The sequence below is a fragment of the Anguilla rostrata genome, chromosome 12, assembly GCF_018555375.3.
Source record: "Anguilla rostrata isolate EN2019 chromosome 12, ASM1855537v3, whole genome shotgun sequence".
NCBI lineage: Eukaryota > Metazoa > Chordata > Actinopteri > Anguilliformes > Anguillidae > Anguilla > Anguilla rostrata.
Genome location: NC_057944.1, coordinates 34,848,711 through 34,861,367, shown reverse-complemented (window position 1 = coordinate 34,861,367; position 12,657 = coordinate 34,848,711). Strand labels below are relative to the sequence as shown.

At 44.1% G+C, this 12,657-nt stretch overlaps 1 protein-coding gene across 2 annotated transcripts in view; it reads left to right on the top strand.

The window, feature by feature from the left end:
* The window catches only part of b3glcta (beta 3-glucosyltransferase a), a 78,580-nt gene that overhangs the window by 64,354 nt on the left and 1,569 nt on the right, over positions 1-12,657 (top strand). For both annotated transcript variants that reach the window (XM_064302327.1, XM_064302326.1), the window contains 4 exons: positions 1,220-1,289; positions 5,465-5,578; positions 10,651-10,750; positions 12,516-12,635. In XM_064302327.1, coding sequence (XP_064158397.1) covers positions 1,220-1,289; positions 5,465-5,578; positions 10,651-10,750; positions 12,516-12,635 — 404 coding nt within the window. The remainder of the gene's footprint in view (positions 1-1,219; positions 1,290-5,464; positions 5,579-10,650; positions 10,751-12,515; positions 12,636-12,657) is intronic.

Sequence of the window (12,657 nt, the reverse complement as noted above, 5' to 3'; positions counted from 1 at the left end):
GTTCACTCATTTCCTGTCTCCTTCGCCATATCACTCAATCCATTTTCTATTTACTCACATTCTGTCTTCTAATCCCTCACTTTTCCCTCACCTTTTGCCCTCTGTCTTGCTTTACTTCTCCCACTCCCCCCCTCCCTTCCTCCCTCCATCCATTTCTATCTCTGCCTTTCACTGTCCCTCACACCACCTGTCCTCTTTCCCTTCTTCATGGTCTCTCCTTCCTCTGACCCTCTGTCTTTCCCTCTCCTCCCTCCTCATTTTTATGACAGGATCAGTCACTCTGCTTGTCCTCTGGCCTAATTTCACTGTCCTTTATACTCAAGCCCCCCCCCCCCCCATCCTCTCCTTCACAAACCCAGTCATTATACCACCGGCCCCAGCCCATTCACAGCCCTCTGAAAGGCATTATCATTGGCAAAAATGAGTGGAGAATTACCGAAGCTATGAATGAGTAACCCAGGGACCTGCCTTTTAAATTACACCCCATTACGCTCAGGCATTTAGGCGGACGCTCCTACCCAGAGCGATTTACGCAGATTACTGTACACACAACCCGTTTGTACAGCTGGGGGTTTTACTGAAGCCGTTCAGGTTAAGCACCTTGCTCATTCTGCTACAGCGCCACCGTCACTTCCTCCGCCCTGCCAGGAGAGGGCAGAGCAAGTCAGCATAAATGGTCCTGTTTAACAGCCAATGCCCCCCCCCACCCCCCTCCCCCGCCCCACCACCTTCACCCCCCACCGCCCCCATTATTCGCTAGGGCGGTTCCATATCAGTGACTACGAGGTACACGCAGTTCTGAGTTTGAACATGAAAAGTGGTGAGTACCAAGTGAAAAGTACATTCTGATCTCAAAAAAAAATTCTTACAAGGCAAGAACGGCGTACTATTCCTTCTTACTTATTTATTTATTTTTCTTCTTCCAGCCGAGATTGATTGATTGCAAAAAGGAGAATTCTGCCACAGACTCCCTGTACACATACCTTCTAATTCCCAACAACTTTTTTTGGGTTGCCACCACAGATAACACATAATTTTGGCATTTAAGTCAAAGTATAAATGATGGATGGGGGGCTGGTGGGAGGGGGGGGGGGGAAGGGGGGGGGCAATGGCATGTATTCCTGGGATCCCAGCCCACGGGTTAACTTGAGTTTTACCTCCCTGGATATTTGCATTTGTGGTTTTTATTCCGTAATGGATTTTCTTTCCTGATGTGAAGGGGGATCCAGTAAAGAAAGAGGACATCTTCGTTGCTGTGAAGACATGCAAGAAGTTCCATGAAGAGCGAGGTGAATTGCATTTTGTGCAATTTTTACCGTCTGCGTGATGCATGTGAACATCTAAATTCAATATTAACTAAATTTTGTGCGTTTACCTAACTTTCTCCTCAACCATTCCCTTACCCTTAAAGAAGCTGTATGCAAGTTTTCATTCTGGTAGTTATGGATGCAAATTGCATCAAAATTAAAATCAAAATACAATTGACATGATGGTAGCTGGCTAGATAACTAAATAAATAAACTACATGACTACATAATTAGGCTAGTTAGCCTATCGGCTACAAAGATCTAATCTTATTAAAAAATATTGGATAGTCTTTTCTTTCTTTCGTTTTTTTGAAAAGAGGCAACAATTTTTTTTGTACTTATCTAACAGTGAAGTTGAGGCTGAGATAACGTTCTGACATTTACCTGTTGAGTAGAAATACTCCCAGCGCGAAGGCAGTTTTCATTTGTCTTAGCTCCCAAAGTTGTTGTCATCCTTGGAAAAGAGCATGGTCGTGGCTGTTGTCTTGGAGCATACTCTGTCTTTTCCATTTGTTACTTTGGATTGCCATTAAAAATTCCTTTTTTTTTTTTTACATTTTTGGCTCCAGTGCCAAGGTTGCCAGTGGCTTTGTGAATGCCAGTGTCCGCCATTGCGATTAGTTTTGGCATTTGAAAGGCAATCAAATTAGGCCAAAGGTATAAATTTGTCATTCATAGAGGTGCTATTGACGTTGTTTTGTGTACAGCCGATAATTCTGCCCAGGCAGAGCAAAATGAAATGCAGATTTAGAGGACATACGCTTGAGCTAAGGTGCTGAATTACTCCCACACGTTCTCTGTCAGCTACACATTTATCATGGTCAATTAGCAATATCTGAAGAAAAATAAATAAATGAAAGGTTGCATACTGCACCTTTAAGGAGGCTGATTTAACTTCCCGTCATTGGTGCACAACTCTGTCATGGAAGCGGTTTTAAGTCCACAATCCAGACTTCCTCTTTATGGCTCGGCCATAATGAAAATGAATAAATTAGTTTGTCCATTGATATATGATGTCCAGACATAAAAGTCTCAGCTGTTGTGGACAGGGAGGGTGTAAAAAGAACAAGATATAATTGGCACTCTTGTTGAAAGTGCTCAGATTGACAGACTGTTGCAACTAGCTTTAAATTTACACAAATGAAATGCTGAATAATGGATATTGGAGAGCGGTATAGTGGTTCTGTAGCAGAGTTTATGGTGCAGAGGTTGCTGGTTCAATCCCAAGGGTGGGCACTTCCACAATATCCTTGAGAAATGATCCTGCCTCAGTCAGTGTCGGTGAATAAATTGATAATGTGCGCACAGCTCTGTTGTCAATGTACAGGTGAAAAAATGGAAACTGCAATTCCAGTTAACATGCTTACTTCAAATGCTTAATTAATGGATTAGGTAGTGTCTGTGTGAGAGAGGGAGTGAGAGAGAGAGAGGGGTACTAATAAATGCAAATGAAAAAAGTTATTTTCGTCTTTTGATATGCACTTTCAGATGAGGAAATGTGTGATTATCTGTAAAAAAAAAGTTAGATCCTCAAATTACTCCTGTTTTGAGTATTCCAACACCATACGCATTTCTTCTTCTCTTTGATGGGGGGGGGGGGGGTCAAATAGCAACGAGTATTACGACTATTCACAAGTTTCATTTTAGAATAACGCAAAAAAAAAAAAATTGGTCAAAATTAAACTTGCGTTGTGTAGTTGGAATTTATTTCATGCGTTTTTTTTTTCCCCTCCATCCTACTCAGTGATGTCGTTGTACTTTCTCTGAGCTCGTGGCACTTCGGTTCACGTTTACCTGCGCCGGTCACACCTGCACACCCCCCTTTTAAACGCCCCCGCTGCGCCTCCTCGTTAAAAGCCAGCCGAAATAGGCCTGTAATACACGGCTGTATTCCTGTCCTGTTCCTGCAGTTCTGCTGAAAAGTGATTAACAGATCTTCCCTTTCTCTTTTTAGATTCTGATTAGCCCTTTCCCACTCAGTCAGCACAAGGCTCTTCAGAGAGACCAGTTTCTGACATTGCTCCAAGCGGTGTGCAAAGCGCACACAATAGAGAGTTTCAGTACGTTGAAGTTTCATTCAGATTCATCCAGGGCCCCAGTTCCTATTTTATTACATTCATCAGTCGATTTAAAAAAAATGTGCTCTTCTTTACTTTTTTTTCTTTCTTTTACTTAGGATTTACTGGATCGTGTTAAATGATAACATTGTTACCTGGCTGGCGGGGTTGAAATCTTTCTGTGGCTTCCCTCTGAGAAATGTTATCATTTAAAATATTCATTGCGTTACCGGGAAAATTCTGATACAGAGCTAATCTTGAGTGAGGCATGTACAACGTTTGCTGAGTGATAGTAATAAAGAATTGACCCTTGTACAGAAATTCCGGCAGTGCTAGAAATGTGTTGCCACAGCTGGGTCAACCTGTCTTCTGTTTTAACGGATTAGTGCTATTGTTTTCATGGTGTGTGTCCACTGGCTTTTGCCCCAATTCTAGAGAGATCCAGAGTCATTCATAATGATGTTATTCTGTTTTAAAAAAAAGTAAATCAGTTTAACAGCTGCAGGCTTTCTCAATGTCTGTAGCTTTTAACTCTTACCGCACACCCACAACACAGCAGTCTGTAGTCGCCACGTCTTTCCTGCCAAAAAAAACTTTATTTACCAAAGCTTTTTAAAAAAAAAAAATAAATAAACATTTTTTAACTTCAGATAAGCCAGTTAACCGGAAAGTTTTGCAGCCACGTTTGCACCCAGCTCACGGCCGTCTCCCTGGAGACAGCGTATGACTCCTGAGTGTGCTGACCATTCCTTTGTTGAGCTTCTTTTGTTCTGAAGGTTTGTTATGTTTTTTTTGCCACACTGTGCCCTGTGTCAGCATATCTGTCACTGGCAGAGGGATGTAATCAGAAAGTGTAAATGCCAATCAGTTTGTGTTCATTTCACCTGTATTTCTGTCTGTCCTCCCCCGTCTGTCTTTCTGTCTGTCTGTCTGTCTGTCAGTCAGTCAGTCAGGCTGTCTGTGTGTGCGTGCTGGATGGGGTAGGGATTTATATCAGATTACGGTTGCATGTGAGAATCAGTCCCCGTTCACAAAGGCAAACTCTAATGACAGGAATCTAGAGGTGACTGCATTTCACACCTGGTTGAATAGGCCTGTTGACTAGGATCCTACTGTTTTTATCAATGTGCGTATAGTAACATGGAAATATGCTTTTACATTCATGTTATGAGCTATCTGAAACAAGCGCAGCTTACTGTGTCAATAATATAGTGTTGTCTGTAGTGGTGTTGTTTGTACCTTTGTGTTTTGTGTGTTTGTATGGATTAGATATTAGATGTGTTTATGTGTGAAAAAAAAATCAATGAAAGAATTGATCACTACAGGCCACGCCTGAATAATAATCCTATATTTTGAAATGAGCATCTGGAGGACATGCCTGTAAATACTCATCTCTTCTTCTTCCTGTTACTGTGTGTTTAATGGCTGCTCTGGTCATTCTTCCTACCATGTTTGCTAACATAATGACCCAGACAGAGGCTTTAGGTTAGAATCTGAAGCCCATTGGGAAAGTGCTGAATAAAATTTCAAAAGTCAGTTCATTCAGGACTGATTTCCATAAGCTACTTTCACCACCTAGGAAAGGTTATGATTAAAAGAAAGAGGTGCTTTATGTAGCTGATGGAGAGGCAGACATAACATGTTTCAGCGGCTCCTTGTTTTGTTTTTCTGAGCCGAACAGGAGTGTGTGATCTAAGTGCTTTCCATGCCATTTTCATTTTCACAATATTGAAAGGCCCTCTTTGTTTGTGAGTGGGAAAGCAGTTTGAACCCTGAGAACGCTCTGTACGGTCAGTGAAAATAAAATCCCGCTCGTAATGAACAGTTGCGCCAGCGGCCTTTTGACAAAAGCCAGGTTTGCGTTCTGTCACTGTGTCGCTACCTCCAGCCTTTAAGAGAAAATGAAAAATTACCACTCTGTCTCACTATTTTTTCCTTATCTCACCGCAGCGAAGGCAACAGCTGTTGTTAAAATTGCCCGCTTTTCAAATAAGAAGTCGTTTCACGCGGTCTGAATGGGTGTCGATTTCGGTTCAGCTCTTCCTCATTTTTTCCCCGCTTGTTTTTTCGTTTTGTTGGGCCCTCCTTGGCGTGTCGCAGTCCCGGTGGTGAAGAGGACCTGGGAGAGACACGCGGCTCTGCTGGAATACTACAGCGATTACGCAGACCCCTCCATACCCACCATCGACCTGGGAGTGCCCAACACCGAGAGAGGTGAGTCAGCGAATACGCTTGCGTTGAGTTGGTTGAAACCTCCCACAGTTTCTGCCTGTGTCAGATCAGTAATAAGGGCCCAGCGTCCTCCTTGAGTTCAAGTCCTGAGGGAAACACTGCCAATTAACTGCCATTTAACTGCCATTTAACTGTACCATTCCAACAGGGCTCTTAACCTCAGTTAATTCAATGTAATGAGTGGATCTGATTGCAAATGTGGCGCGCTTCTACAGTGCCTTTCAAAATTATGCAACCCCTTTATACAGATTGTATTAATTCATACAAGTTATGAGCTATATTCTATACTCAAAGAATTGTAAAAATTATATTCTTTCATACCAATACATTTGCTTAGAGAAAAAACTAAAATTGTTTAATAATTAAAGATCACAGCCACAATACTTTTTTAAAATTAAATCCAACAAAAATATGTCTGCATTAACTTACATGTTTAACTTCATGGCCAATTTTAGTGAACTGTATTGTGGCCCTCTTATGGCTCTCTGTTTCACTGGGGAACAGAAATGAGGTAACACGCAGTTTAAATCCACATGTCGGCCATCACCGATCACTAGTGGAAATGGTCAGTGAACTCTCAAGAAACAAAACAAGCCGAAGATTTGTTGACCTTTGGAAGCTTGGAAGTGATCGCATAAATAACTAAATAAAGCACTGTCCACTATTATGTCTATAATTTTAAAAGCACTGGAATACAGTGGTAAACCTGCTTGGTAGGGGACACTGTTCATCTTGCACCCCAGAACAGTGAGGCCAGTGGTTTGGGTGGCAAAGAAAAATTCAAGAGCGACAGCTGGGAATCCAAAAAACTCTTAGGGACATATCAGATTCCACCTCTTTGCTTTTGTGGGGGAAGAAGCCTCTGTAGGGGACAATTGCCAAAACAAAATATGCATCTGGAGTTAAACAGCACTGGAACTTTGATTGGAACCCCAGGTGTTATGCTCAGATGAGACCAATATTGAGCAATGCACACCAGTGGTAGGTTGAAAAGGATGTCGTACCTGCAGTTAAATATGGTGGAGGATCTTGAAAGATTCCATGGAGCAGTGGTCTCATCAAACACCATAGAAGGCGACAACTGAATAGCGTTGCAGTACTGTAGTCAAGTACAGGAAACAGGGGTGGGTATATCTCTGGAACTTTTTTTTTTTTTGGAAATGAACTCATTAACATTTGTGTCAGTGTTATTTTGGTTGATTCCACTGAATCATTAAGTAGAAGGTTTATATACAATATACAATAGGTCAGTACCTTTATTATATTCTTTTATACAGTCTTTTTTTTATGATCATCTTTATCAGGAGTGTAAATAATTTTGGTGGGCACTGTGCATGCCAGCTTTGTACAGAACGTATATAAAGTGCTGCACAATCACAGAATGTTGTTTTTCCCAGGATGCAATCTGCTCCTGTCAGGAAAAGGTTCCTGTGATTTGTGGCGCTATTGTTTGCTGTGTTTGTGCATCTGCGTGCGCCCGTGGTAAAATGCCAAACTTGAGTTTCCTCTATTAAACAAATTTTTTTTTTTTTTAAAGAAATGCATAAATTGTCTTTCATTGTCTTTTTTTGTCATGCTGATTTCATAATAATAATAATAATAATCATTGTTTCCTGCTCAGTCACTATCCTCCCTGATGCTCTTTAAAAAATAAAAAATAAACTTTCTGCACATCAAGACTGCCTCTCCTGGAATATCCTGTGGTTGATCGCTTGTTTGTCTTATTGTTTCATCAGTCCCTGAGATATCTGATCTTTTATTCTGAGAAAGAACTGGCTCAGGGCATCAGCTGTTTTCAACATTAGATTATGGCACTATAAATAACTACGTAAGCACATAGTTATGCATAGGTAATCTGCTGTGCGTTGCCAAGTCCGTCCGACTGAAGGGGTTGTTAGCTGCAACTGACCAGGAAGTACTGGAAGTGTTGCCGCGACGACCTCCACAATGCCTGTGATATCGCTATTCACTGTGCTATCAATGGAAACGTCAACGCACAGCCAACGTTATCTCTCTTCATTTTCTATTTCAGTGTGTCCTGTATGGCAATGATAAATGGCTCATGAATCAAAACGGTATTACTCCCTGATTGCCTGTCATGCTGATGAATTTCAAATATGTAAATAAACTGTCACGGTACAATATTAAGCTGGTGTTTACGTGGAAGTAAATAACCTTCCCAGAAATATGATGCTGTATTGTTTTACTTTGTTTCCCTATGTTATTTTGTGATCATTTTGTAGCGGTTCTGTAGCCTTCATGTGCACGCTCTCTCTCTTCTTAATGAGCTTATTTTGATGGATATTATTGGCTTGGATGTTTTAGTTTTTTTTCATCAACTATCCTAACAATGAGATCATATTTGCTATGAGATTACATAGCAAATATGAAAGATTTGACTTAAGACGTTCGTGGTAATTCTTTTATTGGCCTTTGGACATTGAAGCACTGGATCTTCCTGTCACAATCTTTGACATAAGAGATTGATTCTTGTTCCTATTTGAGGCTCAAAGCCAGGTCCGTGCTGTGTTCTGATTACATTAATAGTCTTCTTACTTGAATTAAAATTCTGAGTCCAATACAGTAATGCAAGCATTTATATCAGACAGTGGTGGTGAAGAAGGCACTGAGCCAAAAGGCAAAGCTCTTGATTCACCAGTCGATCGCCATCTGTACTCTCTCCTATGGTCACGAGCTATGGGTAGTGACAGACAGAAAGAGTGAGATCGCGAATACAAGTGGCCGAAATGGGATTACTCTGTAGGGTGGCAGGGCTTACTCCCCTTGATAGCATGAGGAGCTCAGCTGTCCGGGAGGACCTCACAGTAGACCCGCTGCTCCTCCACATTGAGAGGAGACAGTTGAGGCAGTTTGCTTAGGTGCTCCCTGAGACGCCTCCCTTTGAAAGTGTTCCGGTCACGGCCACCGGGGTGGAGACCCAGGGGCAGACCTAGGACACGCTGGAGGGATTATGTCTCCTGGCTGGCCCTGGGAGCGCCAGGGGATCCACCGGGATGAATTAGCGGAAGTCGCTGGGGAGAGGGACGTCTGGGCAGCTCTGCTTGCTCTGTTGCCAGCGTGACCCTGACTTGGATTACGCAGTCATAAAATGGATGGATGGATGGATGGGAGGAAGGAATCCAATACAGGAACAACAACATTCACTGGAAACTATCATGACACACAGGTGTGATGACTGAGTCCTCTTTTGGTGCTCAGAGTAATGGGTTGGTTACAAGCGGGGTCTTGATGGAGCACAAGTACTGCACTGAAGGTGGAATTCCTCCAGCACAGATCGCCTTCTCTGAGTTTATACGGTAATAAACAAGCATGCAGTACTGAACAAAAAATAAAGATGATCTCTATCGTATGTTATGGTATATAATAATATGCTTGTTGGGTTAAACTCCAGTATTGTATCTTATAGGACGGAGGCTCTAATAGGGCAGCTGTTAGTTTTTCTTAATCAGGTGCTTTTCATGTTTAGAGGGATTATTCTCCATCTTAAGGCAAATTATGTCAGAATGGTGGGTGGGGGGGAAGAGTCGGCGTGCAGACGTTTTTGGGTCTCTGAGACTCCGTGAGAGGGCCCTGCCGGGGTCAGTCCCGGTGATGGATTTCGGGTGGGGGAGGACATTGGCAGCAGCTCCCCTGGGTCATTAGCGGGTCCTGCTTGGGGATCTCAGCCCTCCTGAAGGGGAACACAGGCTGCTCTTCGTAATTGTTCCCACAAGGAGAGCCCCCCCCCCCCGTGACTCCTACAAATTTCATCACCCTGATCAGCATTTTTCACTGCAGTGCAACGGGGTCCCCTGAGAACATTGTGCACAGTCCCCGTCTGTGAGCACCCCCCAACTGCCGCCGACTAACCCCCACCCCCCCTCTGGGACGTGAAGCGTTTCACCCCCGGGGGGCCTGGCAGCCAGCAGCCGGCGGGGCCGCTGTTTTTGGCGTTCCGAGCGTTTTCTCGGCTCTTGGGAGCGCGGTAATCCTGCGGCTGTTCTGTTCTGTTCGGCCGGCCGGCCGTCCCGCGGGCTTTTGTTCCGTTCGGCTCGTCTCCTCTCTCCGTGACCCTCGCAGCCACAGGGGGGCTAATTCGCCAGTCCCATTGTGCCGCTCTCTCTCCTGTTCCCGGCAGCTCATTGCCCGTCCGCCCCCCCCCCCACCCCCCACCCTCCCTTTCGCGCCCCCCTACTGCCCACCTCTGCCTATTCTGTACCCAGCCTTTTTTAGAAAGAAAGGCCTTCCTCTCCCGATTCTTGCTTTTGTTTGTCATTTTTTTCCCCCCGTTTGCTCACAGACGGAGTGTCTGTCACCCTGCCGTGTCTCCTCCTGCTCCCCCTGCCTGCTGGATGTCTCTATCGGTGAGCCGGCCGCACTGCAGATGTTTCTTGTTGTAGCGGCTCCCGGCTGAACCTTATTCGCTGCCGGTCTGTCTCTCGTCCCTGGGGCGGAATAGCTCTTATTGATTTTTCATTTCCTGCAGTGTGCATTTGCGGAGAGCGGAGAAGGGAAAGCATTAATTGCCGCTAAGGATTTCTTGACCTGTAGGTCGAACGTATACTGTATATAAATAAATAAATAAATAAATAAACGAACGACGGCAGTAAATCACCCACACAGATTCACCCGGTGACGTTCCGTTGCGCTTTGGGATTCTCGAAAATTGCACCGCTGCAGATCTTATCGGAAGAGCAGTCTGAAGTGGGCGGAGTCAGGCTGGTGTAATGAACTGCGGTGGGTCAGGTCAGACATGCAAGGCAGTTGTCAGCAAAGTTCCTGTTGAGTCGATACGGGTCCTGGCTGAGGGTGGATTCTCTGAAACGGTGCTGCCCCCGGGCCTCGTCTGAAACGTGACCCATGGGCCACAGCCCGCCGCCGCGTTGTTTAAACTTTAAGGAGGGTGTTTCAGTGTCTTCTTTTTCACCTGACACTTCTGGGCCATTGCTGAGGGTGTTCCCAAATCTGTCTGCAGAATGTGCTTTATGGGGCGACATTTAATGCCTGTGGAAGTACATCTTTGTCTTTTTGTTTTTTTTTGTTTTGTTTTGCAGGGCATTGTGGGAAAACCTTTGCCATCCTGGAGAGATTTGTGAGCGAAGCCGTGCCTCATACCGATTGGCTGCTGATTGTGGATGACGACACCCTGATCAGGTGAAGCCCCGTCTGAGTCAGTGTTTTCTGCGGCTGTAATCATCCGCTGTTCCATCGTAATGATTCCTCAAAATGATTCTGTCACCATTTTATTATTGTATTAATAAAAGAGCAGAGGACTTTATTTGTTGGTTTAAAGAGGCAAGACAGGAAATACTGCCTGGCGGTAAGAAACACTAGGGGGGGGGGGGGCAAAAGACAACAACAACAAGCAGTAAAATCAATGGGGAGCAGCAGATTTGTCTCACAGCACTACTGGATAATGGCTCTAAAGTAAAGTGGAAATGTACTGACAGATGTTGATAATCCTTTCTGCGGGGAGGTGGTGAACTTTGCGGCACTTTCATGTCCCACAGAGCAAAAAAAAACAACAGATGCTAAATGTCATCCTCTCAATGGGGTCCTCTCTCACTAAAAAAATAAAACTGGAGGATTCCTACCAATTCTTTGTGTCCACTGATCCGTAGTCCCGGCTAGTTTTATGTACTTGTAGCTGCTTGTTTTCTGTGTTTTTGTGGTTGTCCAATGCCATTTTTTGTATTAATGCCTTTATGTCATGGTTGGATTGTCAGTTATTAATATTATTTATTCATTCAGTTATTTTTTTAAATGCATTTTAATGACATTGCTGCATAACAGATTTCCACACTGGGGATTGTCATATTGGCTATATAGCTTAAGGTCTCTGCTCCTTCCAGTAATTGATGTATTATGATTCCTTCATGGGGAATCCAGGCTTCATGGTGATGTAGTACGATGCCTGTCATGGTGTGGAATTGTGGTATAGCATTGCGCCTAACGGTAGATAATGAAAGGTCCCCCACGCTTACTGTTGCTCTGCAGCTGGTCCGAAGCATGTGATCACAGGGCTTCGGTGGTGTTTTGCTTGGTAGCGTTTTGACTTACAGCGCTTTCTCTAATAAGCCTGGCACGGCGGTTCTCGAAACTGGGTCCCGGGGTACCGCTGCGTGAGCTGATTTTCGTTCCAGCCACAGCTGCAACTCCGGACGCAGTGACATAATGACATCTGACACGATGTGGCCCGAGAGGGTAAATAATTCCCCCAAAAACATGAAAAGCGTAATTAAGAAGAATTAGCGGCTTGTTAAAAATTCTGGGATTGCTGTTGTGGTTGGAACAAAACCCAGCATGCACTGAGCTCCCCCAGGAAGTGTGGAAACCACTGTGCCGGCGGGTTTAACCAATAGTGAAGGTGAATGTCTCACTCTGTATTTAACATACACTCATTTGCAATAACACAATAAAACATTCTGGAGTGCACTTTTTGGCAACTATGGTAGACTTTAATGCCTTATTCTGAAATTTTTTTTTTTTTTTTCTGATAAACATTTCTCGTCAAGTTCCATTTGCAGCTTTGCCTGTTTCCTCTGTAAAGTGTATTTACATCTCTGTAAAAGGCACTATACAAACAAAATTGAATTGTACTTGAAACTTGACCTCAACTTACAGTAACACGCCAGTATTCTTCATAAGTCGCTGTTTGAATCCGTTAGAATTGCACATTGCTTTCCAACAACTGATTGCTTCTGAGCCAAGACTATTTTTTGCCTTGCGGCTAGCTCGAGAGAGTTTGAAGATTTCTTCCTGTATCTGTTTTGGCCCCTTGAAGAGGAGTCAGACATAGTCCAGGAATGTGAGATTAGGGTGTGTGACTGTCTCTCTCTGTTTCTCTCTCTCTGTTTCTCCCTCCCTCCCTCCCTCCCTCCCATCCTCTCCTTCTCCTACTCCCCCCCCCCCCCCCCAGTCTTCCCAGACTGCAGGCCCTGTTGGGCTGTTACGAGCCCAGTGAGCCAGTTTGCCTGGGGGAGCGATACGGATATGGACTGGGCCAAGGTGGCTACAGCTACATCACCGGTGGAGGAGGGCAAGTTTACACCACCAATGTT